The 19021-nt window shown below is 36.9% G+C and overlaps 1 protein-coding gene across 1 annotated transcript in view; it reads right to left on the reverse strand.

The window, feature by feature from the left end:
- Window positions 1-1425: 1425 nt before the first annotated feature.
- LOC143018948 (60S ribosome subunit biogenesis protein NIP7 homolog) overlaps window positions 1426-19021 on the reverse strand; it is a 51751-nt gene continuing 34155 nt past the window's right edge. The window contains exons 3-4 of the mRNA XM_076174604.1: window positions 11562-11702; window positions 1426-1620 (exon numbers count right to left, since the gene is read on the reverse strand). Of these exons, the coding sequence (XP_076030719.1) occupies window positions 1501-1620; window positions 11562-11702 (261 nt within the window). The 3' untranslated portion in view covers window positions 1426-1500. The remainder of the gene's footprint in view (window positions 1621-11561; window positions 11703-19021) is intronic.

Here is a 19021-nt window from a genome sequence, read left to right on the forward strand (position 1 = left end):
ATGGGTGGAAAGGGAGCTGGCAGACAAGATTGAAAAAAAAAATAAGGTGAAGTTTTGAGCACATGGAAAAAATATGTGAAAAAAGACTAGCAAAAAGAGTGGAAAGCAGAGGTGGATGGAGTGAACTTGAGGGAAAGACCAAGAATGAGATGGGTGGGGTGAATGAGGCTTTGATTAAAAGGGGTCTGCTGAGTAGGGATGGGAGAAGGCAAGAGATAGGTATGGGTGGAGAATGTGAATGGATGATAAGTCAATCTATTGCTCATCATTAAATCTTACAGTACTCAATTTTAAACAAGTTCCAAAATTCTAAACCATTCCCAAAGATATAAAAGTATCACAGCAAGACTATTAATAAAAAGTACACATCTTTGAACTTGTGTTTTAATAAGCTAACCCATCCATGATGCACTAAGTTGTTCTTTCTTTCCCAATTGAAGGATTTGCCCATTTAATTTTACTATTGGATGGTTCTATGATATAACGGATGTCTGGGATGTGCAAAGTTACTAATGATTTCTGAAGGGAAGCCTGCATTCTATTTTTCCCAAGCCATTGTTCTAGTTCAAGCAAACTTGGGTGTTCTCAGCAGCTACTTTGTAGTTACTATGCTGGCTTATATTGAAGGTCATCTGCATATGAGAGCACTTTGGTATTAAGTTCTGGACCTGGTGTGGGGAAATAATTTATGAAGAGGATGAATAATGCATGTGAAAGTGCAACTTCTTGGGGTACTCCATTGTACAATGTTTGCTCTCAGATATTTGGTCATCTTGGGTCACTGCACAGTGCAGACCATCATTAGAACTCCTTAACAGTATTCAAGTTCAAACATGTTCCATCCAAGTTTCAAACCATTCCTAACGATATAAAAGGATCACAGTAAGATTGCATATAATATACAAGGATTTACTATAAAAAGTATATATCTTTGAACTTGTATAACCCTACCCATCCATGTTGCCCTAAATAAGATGCTCATTTCTTCTTTCAATGTAAGGATTTGAACATTCAGTTTTACTATTGGATGGTACTTTGATTCATGGCTGTCTGGGGTGAACACAGTTACTGATGATTTACAAGATGTCTACCCCCCCTCCCCCCCAGCCATTGTTCTAGTTTCAGCAAATTGGGTGTTCTTAGCAGCTACTTTGTAGTTGCTAAAATGGGTTATTTCTCTAATTTTATCTGTATAAGTGAACACTTTGGTGCAAGGAGATTTGTGAAGAGGTTGAATAATGCAGTCCTTGTGAAGAGGTTGAATAATGCAGTCCTTGGAGGACTCCATCGATACCAGATATTTGGTCATTTTGAGTTACTTTACAGCGTAAAGGTACACCATTAAAACTCCTTATCCAGAGTCCAAGTTCAAATAAGGTTCTCCAAATTTCAAAATCAGATTAAAAGGATCACAGAAAGACCATGTATAACAAAGATTTACTATAAAAAGGTACATATCTTTGAACTTTTATTCTAATGACTCTACCCATCCATGATGCTTTAAATAAGCTGTTCTTCATTTCTGATATATTCACCAACATCTGCTTGGTGGAAGCATACCAAATTCATTGGATCTGCATGTCGACATTCTGAGGTAGACTTGGCTGCTACTCCAAAGCCCTGATAATAAATAAAATGTTATTAATATTACTACAATCTGCTAATAAAGCAATCACAAGAAAACCTTCATAATGTTTACATATTTACTTTCCAGCCATTACCCACTCTGCAAGATGACCTTTGACAATGCTTGGGATTCATGACCATATACACGTATCATCACACTTTGGCTTTAGCAAGATTGGTTGGCTGCTTTGGACTAAAATTCACAAATGCTTCTATCATTGTGGACACAATCACGTACCACCATCATACATTATCTTGTAGTTTACATACTTATCTAATTAGTTGAGGCTGTTTATAGTTTAAGATTTATTTTATTTACTTATTTAATTTTTTATTTATTCTTTTAATTATTTTCCCTGTCCGGGGTATTGGCTGCATGTTATTGTGACAAAGTATAGCATGCAGTTGATACTTTAGGGTCTATATGGGGCACCCCCACCGGACCTGAGCCACACATAATTTTGTCTGTGATAGAGGAGGACTCTGTTCACAGAGAAATGATGACACTTTTATTATACTGTGACTGTCCCTCCGTTATGCTGTCCCCCCAACCCCCTGTTACTGTCCTGTACCATTTCTCTGAATATTCATTTCCTTTTTTTGCCTACCCTGTGGTAGGGGATAGAATACTGCCACCAAGTATTCCCACTTGAATCGTAAAGCGAGAAAAAGAGGATGAGAATTGGGACTAGGCATCCTTCTCCCTGTAGCCCCACAGAGGACATTCCTAAAAAAAGTAAAGGCATATGAGGGTCTAGGAGTTTTCCAACCAGTACCCTATGGTTTGGGTCTTTTAATGTGTGTGGATGTAGTACAGATGAGAGTAAAAGGGAAGAGATGGGCAGTGTTGGCTTTGAGTAACTAAGTTGTGAGGGAGGAAGGAGTGGTTATATTAGTAAGTGAAGAGATAAGTAAACATGAAGTGGAAAGAGGTTTCCTCAAGGTTACTGTGGATGAAGGTGAAACTGGGAAAGGAAATGTGGGTTTTTATAAGTGCATATGGGCCTGGTAGTGAGAAAGTGTAGAAGAAAGGGAGGCTTTTTGGATAGATTTAAATGAGTGCATAGAGGGATTAGGAAGAAACATCAATGTAGTAGTTTTGTGAGACCTTAATGCTATGGTAGGAAATGAACCAATAAATGGAGTGGTTGTGAAATGTGGAGTTCCAGGAAAGAATCATAGTGAAGAGTTGATGGTGGAGATGTATCTAGAAAGAGTTGATGATAGCAAATACAGTGTTTATTCCACGCTACAAAGCCCTCTGTGAGGGACACCGTCCTAGCCTTCCGATAGGGGGGAGTTTGTGACATTAATCCATATCATCATCAGGAAGAAAGTCAAGCATAGTACACATGGGAGAGGGTGGTGGAGAGAAGAGTGGTAGATAGAGCATAAATGGACTATGAAGTAGTAGATAGGGGTATAATAAGAAGAGTTAAGGATGTACATGTTCTAAGGGGAAGGAGTGGGGGAATATCAGATCATATATCATTTTCTGGTGGAAGGTAAGTTGAGAGTGGAGGATAGATGGAGAAAGAGGAAAAGGACAAAAGGTAGGGAGGTGCTTAGATTAAACTGCTTAAATGAGAAAGAAAAGGAGAAGGAGTACAAGAAGAAGCTGAGAAAGGAGTGGAAGAGAGAGAAGGTTAAAGTAGAACTAGGAGTGGAGAAGGAATGGGGATGGTTCAAGGAAAGAGTCACAAGGTGTGAAAAAATGGTGTGTGGAACAAGGGGGATGGGAGGAAATAGAATGAAGGGTAGTGAATGGTGGGATGATGAACCAAAGAAGGTTGTAGAAGAGAAGAAGCAAGCTTTCACATATTAGTTACAAATCAGGACACAGGAAACATATGAGAGGTACAAAGAAAAGAGAAGAGAAGTAAAGCATAAGATAAAGGAGGCAAAGAGGAGAGCGGATGTGAAGTGGGGTAAGAGTATGACAGAAAATTTTGAAAGTAATAAAAAGATGTTTTGGAAAGAAATTAAGAGAGGAAGAGGAGGGGAATCAAGTAGAGAAGAAAAGGAAAAAAGGTGCAAATGGAGAGATGATAATGGAAGAGAAGGTAGAAAGAGGAAGATGGGCAGAGTATTTTAGGGAGTTCCTAAATGTGAAATAGGATAGGGAGGGAAAGGTAGTTGCAGTGGGAAGTGCTAAGAAAATGACAGTGATGAGTGAGGAAAATGGAGAAATAAGGAAGGATAAAGTGAGGGCAGTTGTTAAGATGATGAGAACAGGTAGGGCACCTGGTCTGGATGGATGTCATACAGAATGTCTGAAAAAAGGAGGTACAGTGAGACCTCTCATTAACGGACGTTAATTAGCTGTGTTTGCAGTGCTTTCTCTGTGTTTTCAGTGCTGTTGTTTAGTGCGTGCAATCACTATGCCACACAAAAACCACTCCAAAACACTGAAAACACAGCGAAAACACCGCAATCACAGCTAATTAACGTCCGTTAATGAGAGGTCTCACTGTACAGTGATGGTGGACTGGCTGGTGAGGTTATTTAATGTTTAAGAGAGGGTAGAGTGCCGGAGGATAGGAGTGCCTGTATAGTTCCACTTTACAAGGGAAAAGGGGACAAGTGTGAGTGTAGTAGTTTCAGAGGGATTAGCTTATTAAGTGTAGTTGGGAAGGCTTATGGGGGGATCTCGATTGAGAGGATTAGGAGAGGAGCAGAGGGAGAAATTGGTGAGGAACAGTGTGGGTTTAGGACAGGAAGAGGTGTAGATCAGATTTTTGTGGTAAGACAGATATGTGAGAAAGCTATAGGAAAAGGTAAGGATGCTTTTTGGGCTTTTATGGATTTGGAAAAGGCTTATGACATGGTAGACAGATATATGGGATAGGAGGAAAGCTTTTAGGAGCTGTCAAGAGTTTTTATGAGAGTAGTAGTGTGTGTGTCAGGATTACAAATGGAGAGAGTGAGTGGTTTGAGATAAAGATGGGACTTCATCAGGGATGTGTTATGTCACCCTGGCTGTTCAATTTATACATGGATGAAGTGGAGTGAGAGGTAAATGCAAGGGTCAGGGATTGGAGATGGTTAAAGAAAATTGAGAAAAGTGGGAGATAAGCCAGCTGTTTGTGGACAACACTGCATTTGTAGCAGGATCAGAGGAGGGATAGAGGAGGTTAGAGACAGAATTTGGGAAAGTGTGTGAAAGAAGGAAGTTCAAGATAAATGTGGGTAAAAGTATTAACCACTTCCATACGGTGACGCCTACATAGGCGGCATGAGGAGCAAGTGGGTACTCGATGATGCCGACGTCGGCATCTTGATTATATTTATTGTAGTCGTACCTACGTAATTTCCATTCTCTCTAAACTGGCTTCATCAACTTTCTATGGTTATCAAAATACATGGGTGAAAGTGAACGAACGATTGAGCACTGACTTTATTTTTTATGCGTTGGGCAGCTAATGCTGCCAGACGTGCGATGTGCCCTGGAGTGAAGAGGTTAAGGGAGAGAGACTGGAGGAAGTGGATAGTTTTTGATACTTGAGTGTGAATGTGGCAGGAAATGGAGGAGTGGAGGTGGAAGTAGAATGTAGATTGAAAGAAGCAAGTAAATGCCTTGGTGGATTAAAAAGTGTAATGAAAAATAGATATTTGGGAATGGATGCTAAGAGGAGATTGTACGAAGGAGTGATTGTACCAACAGCGGTATGGGGCAGAAACATGGAACATAAAAAGAGGAAGAGAGGAGTTTGAATGTGTTTGAGATGAGGTGTCTGAGAAGTATGATAGGGGTTACTAGTCTGGATAGAGTGAGAAATGTGGAGGTGAGGAGGAGAACTGGGGTGGAAAAGGAGTTGGGAGATAGGGTGGATGAAAAAGTATAGGGATGGTTTGGACACATGGAAAGAGTGAGTGATGTATGACTAGTAAAAGAGGTGTGGAAGGGAGATGTGGAATTAGTGAACATGAGGGGGTGACCTAAGATGAGATGGATGGATGGGGTAAAAGGGGCTTTGGGGAAGAGGAGAATGTTCTGTTGAGGAAGGAAGGGAAAGGACAAAAGATGGGTGAATGGAGAATGGTTGTATATGGATGATGTTGTGTTGTATGAGGTGGAATGGATTGGGGATGAGGGAGTAGAGTAAATTTGATGCAACCTGATGGGATTTCTCCCTGTCTTCTTTTCTGCATGAGGGGATGAAGGGGGGGGGGGTCACCGATTTAATGAAGAAGCCTTGCTATGGACGTGCCATGTTTTCCGAAACTGCTTCTGACCCAGGGCAGTGGACAAGATGCAGGGATGACCCGTCATCTGGGATGTGCCAAGATAAGAGGGAAGGAAGAGGGTGAAGGGGAGTGGAGTGTGATAGGGTTGGAATGGGAGTAGTATTTATGCCTTTGTTTTTTGGCTATCTCCCCAATAAGGGGGAGAAAAGCCTTTGGTATATCTATGTTAATTATATATACATATGTATATATATATATATATATATATATATATATATATACATATATTATATATATGCATGAGAAATCACATAAACTCGTGATTCTAAATATGCGGAAAAACCACCAAGGAAAAAGAAAAAACTGATGACCAAGCGCTTTCGTCTATTCAGACATCCTCAGGGTACATAGAAAAGAAAAAGTACACAAGAATATATACAAAGAGTATGAGGTCAGGGAAGGAACCAGGAGAGGTTGCGAGGATCTAATGTCAACCTGACCCGTTCGCGGCAGCGGACGTTTGGGCTACTACTTTTTTCACAATAAAATTGTCTAACTTATACATACCATGACTTAAATTTAAGTTATTGACAAATGTATCTTTGATCAGACTGGATTCTATTATATTTCTCGTCAAATATGACTTATCTTTAACAATTTCTTTAGCACCCTCCCAATTTATACAATGATTAAAATCCCTTAGGTGAATAAATAAGGCATTAGACATTTGCCCACTCTTGACGCTATACTGATGTTGTTTTAACCTTACTTTTAATTCTTTTCCAGTCTGACCAATATAGCATTTGTCGCAATCTTTACATGGAATTGAATATATACATCCTTCTTCCTTATATGGAGAGTTTTTAATTAAAAGACTTCTAACTGTATTGGAGTTCTTAAATGCTACTTGAATGTTGAAAGTCTTAAGAATATGTGGTAGTTTGACGAAATTCTCGTTGAAAGGCAGTACAAGTAGGTTCTTTACATTAAAAGTTTTACTAGCTTTTTCCTCGTAGAAAGATTTCTTAGCCGATTTATAAGAAATCTCCACGAGGTGCTTAGGATATTTTAATTTTGAAGCTATGTTAGATATTCTTAAGAGTTCATCATCCAAAAACTCCGGACTGCAAATTCTATGGGCTCTCAGAAACATTGATGACAACACTGACATCTTTGTCCTGCAATGATGAGACGAATAAAAATGTACGTATGAAAGAACATTGGTGGGTTTTCTATAGACATCAAATTTGAAGGACCTTTCCTTTCTGTAAATCATAACATCAAGGAAAGGTAAATGATCATTTTCTTCTATTTCCATGGTAAATTTAATGGAAGGGACCAAGGCATTGAGTTTAGTTAAGAACAAAGTAGGATCATCATTTGCAGGCCAAATACATAAGATATCATCAATGTATCTGTACCATGTGACAAAATGGGGGAGAATCTTAGGTAATAATTTAGTTTCAAAAAATTCCATGTAAAGATTGCTTAGAACTGGAGAAAGTGTTGTCATCAATGTTTCTGAGAGCCCATAGAATTTGCAGTCCGGAGTTTTTGGATGATGAACTCTTAAGAATATCTAACATAGCTTCAAAATTAAAATATCCTAAGCACCTCGTGGAGATTTCTTATAAATCGGCTAAGAAATCTTTCTACGAGGAAAAAGCTAGTAAAACTTTTAATGTAAAGAACCTACTTGTACTGCCTTTCAACGAGAATTTCGTCAAACTACCACATATTCTTAAGACTTTCAACATTCAAGTAGCATTTAAGAACTCCAATACAGTTAGAAGTCTTTTAATTAAAAACTCTCCATATAAGGAAGAAGGATGTATATATTCAATTCCATGTAAAAATTGCGACAAATGCTATATTGGTCAGACTGGAAAAGAATTAAAAGTAAGGTTAAAACAACATCAGTATAGCGTCAAGAGTGGGCAAATGTCTAATGCCTTATTTATTCACCTAAGGGATTTTAATCATTGTATAAATTGGGAGGGTGCTAAAGAAATTGTTAAAGATAAGTCATATTTGACGAGAAATATAATAGAATCCAGTCTGATCAAAGATACATTTGTCAATAACTTAAATTTAAGTCATGGTATGTATAAGTTAGACAATTTTATTGTGAAAAAAGTAGTAGCCCAAACGTCCGCTGCCGCGAACGGGTCAGGTTGACATTAGATCCTCGCAACCTCTCCTGGTTCCTTCCCTGACCTCATACTCTTTGTATATATTCTTGTGTACTTTTTCTTTTCTATGTACCCTGAGGATGTCTGAATAGACGAAAGCGCTTGGTCATCAGTTTTTCTTTTTCCTTGGTGGTTTTTCCGCATATTATATATATATATATGAATATATATATTTGTACAAAGTTGTGTAGAGTAATAGAGGTATTGGTGTTTTCTTGCCTAGGATTTGATGCAGTGTCATTGTTATTTGAGGAGATAAATGAGACAGTAAGTAGTTGTTGTTCCCTAGATTGTCTGGTCAAGCAGTTCCATCTCCCTGAGGAACACCATGGCTAGAAAGGGGTTTTCCCATAAATCCTTAGCCCTAGATTGGTGGAGGTGGCGCGCGCTGGCGATTCCCGTGACCACTGTATCCAAAAAGATACACAGAATAAAAAATTAAAATAAAATATATGCGTGTGTTTTTTGTCCATTTAAAGTTACTATAATATAAATATAGGGTTCGTAGAGTCCTGCTAATACAAAATTAACGTAATTCCAAAATAAAAAATGACAACTATGAACAATTGAAAAAAACTTTGACAGAAAATCAAAGGATTGAGATTACGTGTTCCTGAGCCTAATATAAGAGGAACTTGGTAAAAAAAACATTATAACAATGACCTACATATGTCCATTCATCTCATACAAAACCTTTAAAACCTCAATTGTACAAAAAAAACTTCGTCATGACTAAATGAATATGGGTGATTTTGGAAATGAATTTTTATGTGTAATGTGTAAAAATAATGCATGTACTTATTTTTCTTTTATGAAATTGTGTTTCTATGTGAAACATATATTCTTTGTATGAAATTGCACTTACATAGAGACGGAAGTGGAGTGTGAGAGGGGGAGGGGGGGGATTGGTGCGTAGGCCTATGCACTGAGGGAGAGGAGGTAACCGGATGTGGAATTTAGAGGGGGAGGGGAAGACAGGATGTAATGACAGCACTCAAATCCCTATGAGGACCTTCTAAGCAATCAATAAATGTCTCTGGCGACGCAAAAAATATAAATAGGTGATATTGCGAGCACTGTGCCACCTTGGCCCTCTGTCCTAGAACCCTCATTTAGTCACGATGGTTATATTATTACTTTCATTTATTGTCACCGACGTATTATCACAACCATGTTGAAACTCATGAGAGTTTACATGCTGTGCTAACTCATCTTCAGTGTAGTATATAGTACGTTTCATTTTTGGTTTCGACAACCTAAAATGAAATTGAAAAAACTATATAATGACAATTCCTTCTCTATTATAGAGTTGTGTATACAATTATAGTATTTTTTTCTACCTATACAATACAAAATTTTTGTTTCTAAGCTACCATGTGAAGATATATAATGATTTGACTTTTCCCATCTGACGTCCACAAGCGTAGCATATCCGGTAGGAACTGGACCAATCGGATACACACTACCTTATAGGGGCTATATTATGTATCCAGATGGGGTAAAAACACCCTTAAAAGAAAAAATATAATAATTACTGATAACTCAAACAATAAAAGTTACCACATAGGCATTATTGTGGACAAAAAAGCCCGCGAAAATTTAAGCGCGAAAAGTGTGTATCCAATTGGCCCCGCTCCACCAATCTAGGGTTAGTAGAGTGTATATTGTGATGACATGCACCATTGTGTACAATGCAGTCTCCATATGTGTTGCATATTGGACATTTATCTGCAATGCAATCATCCAGCCCCTTCTGTACCCTAACCACTTCAGAACAATGATACCTATGTAGGCATCATGAGGCAGTGGGTACACAAGGATGCTGGCATCAGCGACTTGATTGTACATTTTTGTTATTGTACATGAATTACCCCAGGATTCTGTGAACTGCTTTGATCATGTTTTCTATGTTTATTATTACTCAGAGTAAAAGAGAATGAGTAATACAGCAGTGACTATAATCTATAATATGAGTAGTGTGATGCATTGTACATATGGCTGCCAATAATGTGCGTGAGAATTTGACTTGCAGTGAACTGGTTAAAGGGGCTAGATGGTGATGACATCAGTCTGGCCAGGTGGACTCTGTCCTATCAGGGTAGAGAGGATTCAGAGGGATGGATATCAGGGGGTCTGGCATGCAGTAATGTATTCTTTCAGTTTGATGGAGCAGTGAGCAATATGATGGATATGCTTCTAGAGGTTTGTGTATGGCAGTTGTGGAGGAAGAGAAGAGAGCATTTGTGTGATATAGGTACTTGGATGTTTTGATGTTTCTTGGTGTGTGTGGGTGTTGGGTGGGCTGTGTTTGTGCTTCTCATGTCAAGGTCATCCTTTGAGGATTTTCGGTTCATGGTGTACATGGTCTGTTGGTGCTGTATTTATACAGCCTGTAATTCTCTTTAAGGCACTGTGGTGTTTCTTAGTGAGATTAAGAGCCCATGCAGGACTCACATAATTCATCACTAAGCTTATACATTATATACTGTAGTGGTAGTTTCTTTGTTTTGTCAGATTATTGTTATTGTTTTTCCCTAGACTATCTGTCCAAGCAGTCCCATCTCCCCAAGGAATGTCATGGCCAAAACAGGGTTTTCCCACAAACCTTTTATGGAGTGTATATTGTGTTGTTTGTGTGCATGATTGCGTATAATGCAGTCTTCCATGATGTGTTGAATAGTATGGGGTGAAGTGTTACATCCTGGGCATTTGTCCACAATGCTGTCATCCAGTCTCTTCTGGTAGCTCAGAAGGGCTCGGTGGTGGCCACATTGCAGTCTGGCTAGGTGTATATATTTACATATTGCTGAAATGACATTCCTTTGTAACTTAAATGAGAACTATATGGACTTGAGATTATACTAAGTAAACAATATTGCCATAAAGACTTGAAACAAACAATCTGATTGGTGAAAGGGTGAAGGAGAAAATTCTAAATGGTTCACAAATGTAAGATCACATCCTTTGGGGATGCACTTAAATACAAAGTTAAAGATCATTGGACTAAGGAAATGACTACATCACTACAAAGCTCATGTAGGATCTTGTATACGTGTTCTAGTGGGATTCCTTAGAAAAACTTCAGAGTAAATTGTGTATTTGGACTGAACCAAAGAGAGATGTAAAACTCTAGAATCTAATTCTCCTAAACAGAAAATAACTAAAAGAAGTGAGTCGCCATATCAATAAGTGAGGGCCAACAGTGGTGACAACACTGCTGTCCCTCATTTATAATGTTCCCTTGAACCTATTCTTGATTATTTCTATGACTATACCCTTTTACTATATAATTCCCTTATAATGGCAGGGGAGACGAATGCCACCATCATGTTCCCAAGCATGTTGTAGAGGGCAACTAAATGAGATATAGTGAGGGAGGGTAGGGATACCCCCACACTGTAATTTTCTCATACAAAATGTCAAGGCTAAATGAAATAATTCATAAAAATATGAACTACAAATGTTAAAATTAAAAACTTCATGATATTTATCATTGGTTAAACACTAAATGAAAGAAAAATACCATACATGTATAAAATAATTACCATCACTTACCAATGGAACATCCGACATGGAATAGACAATGACACCTTCATACTGAGATGTATTTTCTGTGATCCGTGAGAGCCCAGATTTCATGACATGGTTACCATAGAGGAAGGACTGCTCTGCAGATGGCTTTACCCAGATTTTGTGCTGTGATTAAAAATTACAATAAGGTTACATCCATAGTTTTACACACACTCATAGTTAACACACATGCAAAATACAGCTAGGTAAATACACATATTTTTAATATTTACACAGTAATTATGGGCCATTTTAATTCAAAAGAAATATGTTGGGAAGAAATGACAGTGAAGGTTAGAGAAGACCTCTGGGGTAACATACTACTCAATATGACCATTGAATACACAATGACTTAGTGATAAAGGAAAATACCAGATACGGAAACAATGAGGAACCATCGAGACTGGATTACTTACGACAGAACCTGAAATTGTGGACAAAATTTAATACAAAACTCCGATAGGAAAGAGTGATCATGTACTAATAGAATTCAAACTAAAAGAGCAAATGGACCTAAGAAGAAATGAGAAACAGAATAGGAAGACTAATGTACAACAACAAAAATTTTGAGAAACTTAAAAAATTCTTTCGTAATTCAAACTGGGAAAAATTCCTAAATGAAGAAACAAGGATGGAAGAGAAATGGAATACACTAAAAGAAATTTATAATGAGGGAGTGAACAAATACAGTAGCCGCGAAAAGTTTGGGTGCAAAATTATAGGCGCCCCAACTTTCCCCTAAACTCAAAACATGCGAAAAATACAACTTTCCACCCAAACTTTTCACTATTTTTCAATGCTAGCGTTTGTACCCGTATTTAGCCGAGACAATACACACTATTTGGCAACTCTGTTTAGGCACACTCGATGTCACATGGAGTCAGTTTCGAAACATCTCTCACGGAGAGTAGTCTTTTTTTTTGCAGTGGTCTCTGTTTTTGAGCCTTGATATCTCCGTAATGGGAAGTGTTAAAGAGCTGGAAAGAGACACAGTTGTTACAATCATAACCCTCTATAAGGAGGGTTATAAGTGTAAAGATATTGCTACTCGTGTGGGAATTGGAGTGCGTCAAGTGCAAAAGTGGACCAAGAAATTTCGAGACGAAGGAAGTGACATCATTTGTACTCCAAAGCATCGCTCTGGTCGGCCAAGGAAGATATCAAATCGTACTTCTACGGTTCTAACTGCCTATAATTTTGCGCCCAAACTTTTCGCGGCCACTGTATATACCACAACAAAAACAAGTAAGAGTATACACAAAAAGCTGGTAGAACAAAAAATGTAGTGAAGCTAAGGATAAAAAGAGACAAATTTTGGAAAAAAAAAAAAACAGCAAATGGCAAACATACATCAAACTAAGAAACAATTATGTAAAAATACGTAGAGATGAAAAGAGAAACTATGAAAAAGAAATAATAGAAAAATGTAAAGAACCTAAAATATTTTACAGGTATGTAAAAGGTAAACTAATAATAAGCAAGAAATTGAAAAGCTGCACCATGGAAATTATGAGTGTACAGGAGAACTAGAAATGGCAGAAATTATGAGCAATCACTTCAAATTGGTATTCACAGTTGAGAACTCACCTAACTGTGAGACAGAAAAAATAGTAATTACACTAATAAGACCAAAACTGGAGTATGCAGCAACACTATGGACACCCAGTACTGAAAAGAATATAAAAAAATTAGAAAGGATACAAAGTGCAACAACAAAATTGGCACCAACTTTCCAAATTAACATAGGAACAAAGATTGCCCAAATTGAAATTACCAACTCTGGAACACAGAAGTGAAAGAGGAGATCTGGTGACTATAAAATCATGAAAGGAATGGAAATCCTACATAGGAATGATTTACTAAAATGCGACAATGGGAAAACAAGAGGACACAAAAAGAAACTCAAAAAGGATAACTATAAAAGAGATCTGAATAATGGATACTTGGAATAAGTTAGATAAAGAAACAGTGTGAGTAAACACCATTCAAGATTTTAAGAAAAAACTTGATGCTGAACGATACAAACATAGCTCCCTTCCCATATAATACAACTAAGTAAATACACATGTACACACGCACACACGTCGGACTAACAGCGACTGGAACTCTGGAAAGAAACACAATTTTCGTGGATTATAGTGACGAGGGAGTACCTTTGTTGTATTAGTAGGGAAGGGGAAAGATCGTGGTGTGGTGGGCAGGTGAAGAAAAAGGACAAGAGGAGATATTATTAAGGAAAATGGAAGGAAATGAGGATGGGGATGAACGGGCCCCGGGCACCACAAGGGTTGTCAACAAAAGGTGTGCACAACACACAGACGAGGTAGAACAGGGGAGCAGAGGTATCAAAAGTAGAAATATAGATAATAGCAGCTCAATGGAAAGAAAAGATAACTACTTTTATGGATTTAATGAGGGAGATGACAACCTCCCCCAAATAGTAAATCTAGAGAAACTAAAAGAAATGAACGAAGAATGGGAGGTTAGGTTTAACCAATTAACACTAGTTACACAATGAGTTGATAAACTGGAAGAACTAAAGGAGAATCAAAACCTAACTAAAGACATAGAAGAATTAAAAAGACAGTTAAGAGAAGTAAAGGATGAAAATGAGGAATTGAAGAGGAATAATAAAGAGTCCATAGCAAAAGAGGTAAGTGGTTGAAAAAAAGTACAAGAGAACAACAAAACTGAATTTAGAGATATAGTGAAACAACAGATGAAAGAACAAACTAAGAACACAGTTATTAAAGTGATGAGGGAGAAGGATAATATAGTAAGAGACTTAGTGGATAAAAAGAAATGTATAATTATGTTAGGGATGGAAGAGAAGCATAATCCAAATAGGACTACAAGAGTAGAGAAGGAAAAAGTAAATAAGATACTAGAAGTAGTTCAAGAAGATGAACAAGAAACAGATACAGGTAAGACCAGACCAATTAAGGTTAAATTCAGGTCACAAATGACAGCCGAGAATATCTTAGCAAAAACAGGGAAACTAGCAAAAAGTGATCAATATAAACAGGTATGGATAAAAAGGGCAATGAATAAAGAGGAAAGAGAGGATGAGAAAGCAATAAGACTAGAAGCTAAGGAAAAAATGAGAAAAGAACAGAGTCAGAAAAAGAGAAATTCTATTGGAGACTAGTGGATATGAAAGTGAGGAAATGGTTCATAACAGAGAAAAACGGAAGGGAAACAGAAAACACAATGGAAGTAGCAGAAAATTAAGTGTCTTACACAAATATAGATGGCCTAATAACAGGCTTGAATGAACTGAATGATTACCTGAAGGAAAAAGAACCGGACATAATGGGAATTGTAGAGACAAAATTGAAAGGTCCTCTACCACCCAACAGTGTAGGACATGGTGCATATAATTATTGATTAGAAACAGAGAGGTAAAACAAGGGGGTGGAGTTATGTTCCTGACTAAGAAGGATATAAATGTGAGGAATGTCACATATGCAAAGAATAGATATGATTATGATGGAAGTGGAAGACAGGGATGGGAAGAGCAGAAAGTTTGTGGTAAATTATGTGCCTCCTAAAATGGCTTCATGGGAAGAGAGAGAACACAAAAATACATTAGAAGACACAAGGATAACACTAAATAAGAAATGGAAGATGGAGGAAGAATAGTTATAATGGGTGACTTTAATTGTAAAGAAATCTGCTGGGAAGAGATAACAGTGAAGGGTGGCGACAACCTATGGGGAAATGTACTACCTGATGTGATTATAGAACATACAATGATGCAATGGATACAAGAGAATACTAGGTATAGAAATGAGGAAGGACCATCGAGACTGGACTTAATAATCACATCAGAACCTGAAATAGTGGACAAGATTGAATATAAGACACCACATATTGGTTGAACTGGAACTGAGGAAAAATACATGGAAAAAAATGAACAATATACAAAAGGAAGATTGATGTATGGAAAAACAAATTTTGATAAAATAAGAGAATCCTTTCAAAAAGCAGACTAGGAAAGGATACACAAGGAGGAAACAGTAGAAGAGAAGTGGAATATTTTGACAAAAATCTATAGAGTGGAAAAGTATGTTCCAAGACAAAAACAAGAAAAAGGATATGTAAAGTACTGGTACAACAAAAAATGTAGGGAGTTAAAAGACAAAAGGGATAAAGCTTGGATAAAATGGAAGAAAGACAAAATACCTGAAAAATGGAAAATATATACTAGTTATAGAAATGAATATGTACAAGTGTGCAGAGAAGAAAAGAGAAAATACAAAAAAGATGTCATAGAAAAATGTAAAGATCAACCAAAACTATTTTATAGATTTGTAAACAACAAACTGAAAAACAAAACAAAAAATTAGAGAAATTACAAGGAGTTGAATACACAGAGGATATAGAAATGGCAGAAATTATGAACAAGCATTTTAAATCAGTGTTTACAAGGGAGAACATACAACTAAGAGATGTCGAGTTGGAGGAGGCAGTCCCCCCTATGAAAGAGATAGAAGAAGGAAAGAAATAATGAATCACTTGAATAATCTTGATGTCAGAAAATTGCATGGACCAGATGAAATGGCAAACTGGATTTTGAGAGAATGCATTGAAAGAAGGAAAAGTTCCAGAAGATTGGAAAAGAGCAAATATAGTACCAATATATAATGGGGGGAACAAGGAAGACCCCACTAACTATAGACCAAAGTACAATAGCAAAAATTTGTGAAAGAATTATCAAAAGTAGAAGGTAAGGCATTTGGAAAAAACAACGTACTAAATCCAAGGCAATTTGGATTTAGACAAGGACGATCATGTGTCACAAACTTAATGTGTTTCTATTCAAGGCTAACAGATATAATACAAGAGATGGATGGGTTGATTGTGCATTTCTTGACCTGAAAAAAGCCTTTGATAAGATACCACATAAGAAATTGCTAAAGAAATTAGACACTGCAGGAGGAATACAGGGCAAACTGCTGAAGTGGATGGAAGACTTCTTGCATGAAAGAAAAATGAGAGTGGTGATAAGAGACAAACATTCTAATTGGGATTAAATGATTAGTGTAGTTCCACAAGGAACAGTTCTGGTCCCAATAATGTTTGCTATGTATATTAATGATATGGATAAAAGAATTGAAAGTTATATGAGCTTCTTTGTGGACGATGCAGAATTGTTGAAAAAAGTGAACACTGTAGAAGATTGAGAGTCACTGCAGAGTGATCTCAATAAAGTATGGGAGTGGAGTAGGAAGTGAGAGATGGAATTCAATGTTAAGAAGTGTAGTATAATGGAATTTGGAAGAAGCAAAAAAGAATAGTGGGATCATATAAATTGGGAGAGGAAGAAATTAAAAAAGTAGAAAATGAGAAGGACCTGGGAGTCATTATTATGAATAATATGTCCCCTGAGAAACATATAAACAAAATTTTGGGAGAAACTGATAATTTATTAAGAACAATTAAAGTGACATTTACATACCTGGATGAAGAAATGGTGAAGAAAATACTAGTCACTTTGATAAGACCAAGATTGGAGTATTGAGAAACAAGATGGTCACCAAGTGCAAAAAATTATATAACAAAACTCAAAAGAATACAAAGAGCAATTACGAAATTGGCACCAACACTCTTGGAACTATCATATGAGGAGAGACTAGCAAAACTTGAGCTACAGACATTAGACCAAAGAAGAGAGAGAGGAGACTTGATAACTATTTATAGAATCATGAAAGGCAGAGAAACTATTGATAGAGAGGATCTAATAAAATGGGATAGTAGAGATACAAGAGGACACAGAAAGAAAATCAAGAAAGTTATAGAAGAGACCTGAAAAAGAAAAGCTTTCCCCACAGGATAATAGACATTTGGAACAAGTTAGATGAAAATGTGGTGTGTGCAAAAACAATACACAAATTTAAAAACAGTCTAGATAAAACAAGATATGAAGATGGAACACCACAAGCATAGCTCCCCTTCCTGTAAAATACAACTAGGTAAATACACCCAAAATCCAAAATAAGACACCAATTGGAGTGACCATATACTTATTGTGACTGAACTAAAGGAAGAAATATACATGGAGGGAAATGAAAAGCATGGGAAAGGAAGATTGATGTACAGCAAAATGGACTTTGGAAAACAAAAGAAATTCCTTTAGAATGGAAATTGGGAAAAAAAACTTACATGGAAGAGACAAAAGTGGAAGAGAAATGGGATGTCTTGATGGAAAATTACAATGAAGGGGTGAATAGGAACATACCAAGACAGAAGTTGGAGAGAGTGTACATTAAATGCTGGTTCAACAGAAGATGCAGTGAGGCAAAAGATTGGGGGGCAGAGCTTGGAAAAGATGAAGAAAAGATAAAAAACCTAGAAAATGGCAAATATATATAAACTACTGAAATGAGTATGTAAAAGTGTGAAGAGAGGAAAAAAGGAACTATGAAAAAGACATTATAGATAAATGCAAAGAGCAACCCAAGCTACTCTATTGATATGTGAACAGTAAACTTAAAAATAAACAGAAAATGGTGAAACTATGGCAAGGAAATATAAAATACACAGAAGATTTAGAAATGGCCGAAGTCATGAATAATCACTTCAAGTCTGTTTTCACTAGAGAGAAGGCACAATATTGGGACGAAGGAAATGAAGTGCGATCTCCCCCCATGAGCGAGATAATAACATAATAAGAAATAATGGAACATCTATCAAACCTTGATGTCAGGAAATCACATGGCCCAGACACAATTGCAAATTGGATTCTAAAAGAATTCAAAAAAGAACAAACTGACAAAATACATAACATAATAAATTGCTCATTTAAAGAAGGAAAAATATCAAGACTGGAAAAATGCTAACATTGTACCAAAATTTGTGAGAAAATGATCAAGAGTAGATGGATAAAACACCTGGAAGAAAATAATATAATAAACCCAAGACAATTTGGGTTCAGACAAGGAAGATCATTTACCACAAACTTAATAAGTTTTTACTCAAGACTAATAGACATAGTGCAAGAAAGGAATGGATGGGCTGATTGTGCCTTCCTGGACTTACAAAAAGCTTTCAACAAGGTACCACACAAAAAAAATTATAAGAAAAAAAAACTGGAACGTATAGGAGGGATACAAAGGAACCTACTAAAATGGATGGAGGACTTCCTGATTGGTGGAAAGATGAGAGAAGTACTCAGAGAAAAATATTCAGGTTGGAAGGAGGTGATCAGTGGAATTCCGCAAGGATCTGTACTGGCTCCAATAAGGTTTGCTATTTATATGAATGACATGAATGATGATGTGCAATGTTACATGAGCTTCTTTGCAGACGACGCTAAATTGTTAAGGAAAGTAAAAACTGAAATGGATTGCAAATCACTACAGGAATGGGAAGTGGACTTCAACATTAAGAAGTGTAGCATAATGGAGTTTCGAAAAAGTAAAAATAGAATATCAGGACAATAT

Source organism: Oratosquilla oratoria, chromosome 1, assembly GCF_046742065.1.
Source record: "Oratosquilla oratoria isolate Oo_2021 chromosome 1, ASM4674206v1, whole genome shotgun sequence".
In the NCBI taxonomy this organism is placed as follows: domain Eukaryota; kingdom Metazoa; phylum Arthropoda; class Malacostraca; order Stomatopoda; family Squillidae; genus Oratosquilla; species Oratosquilla oratoria.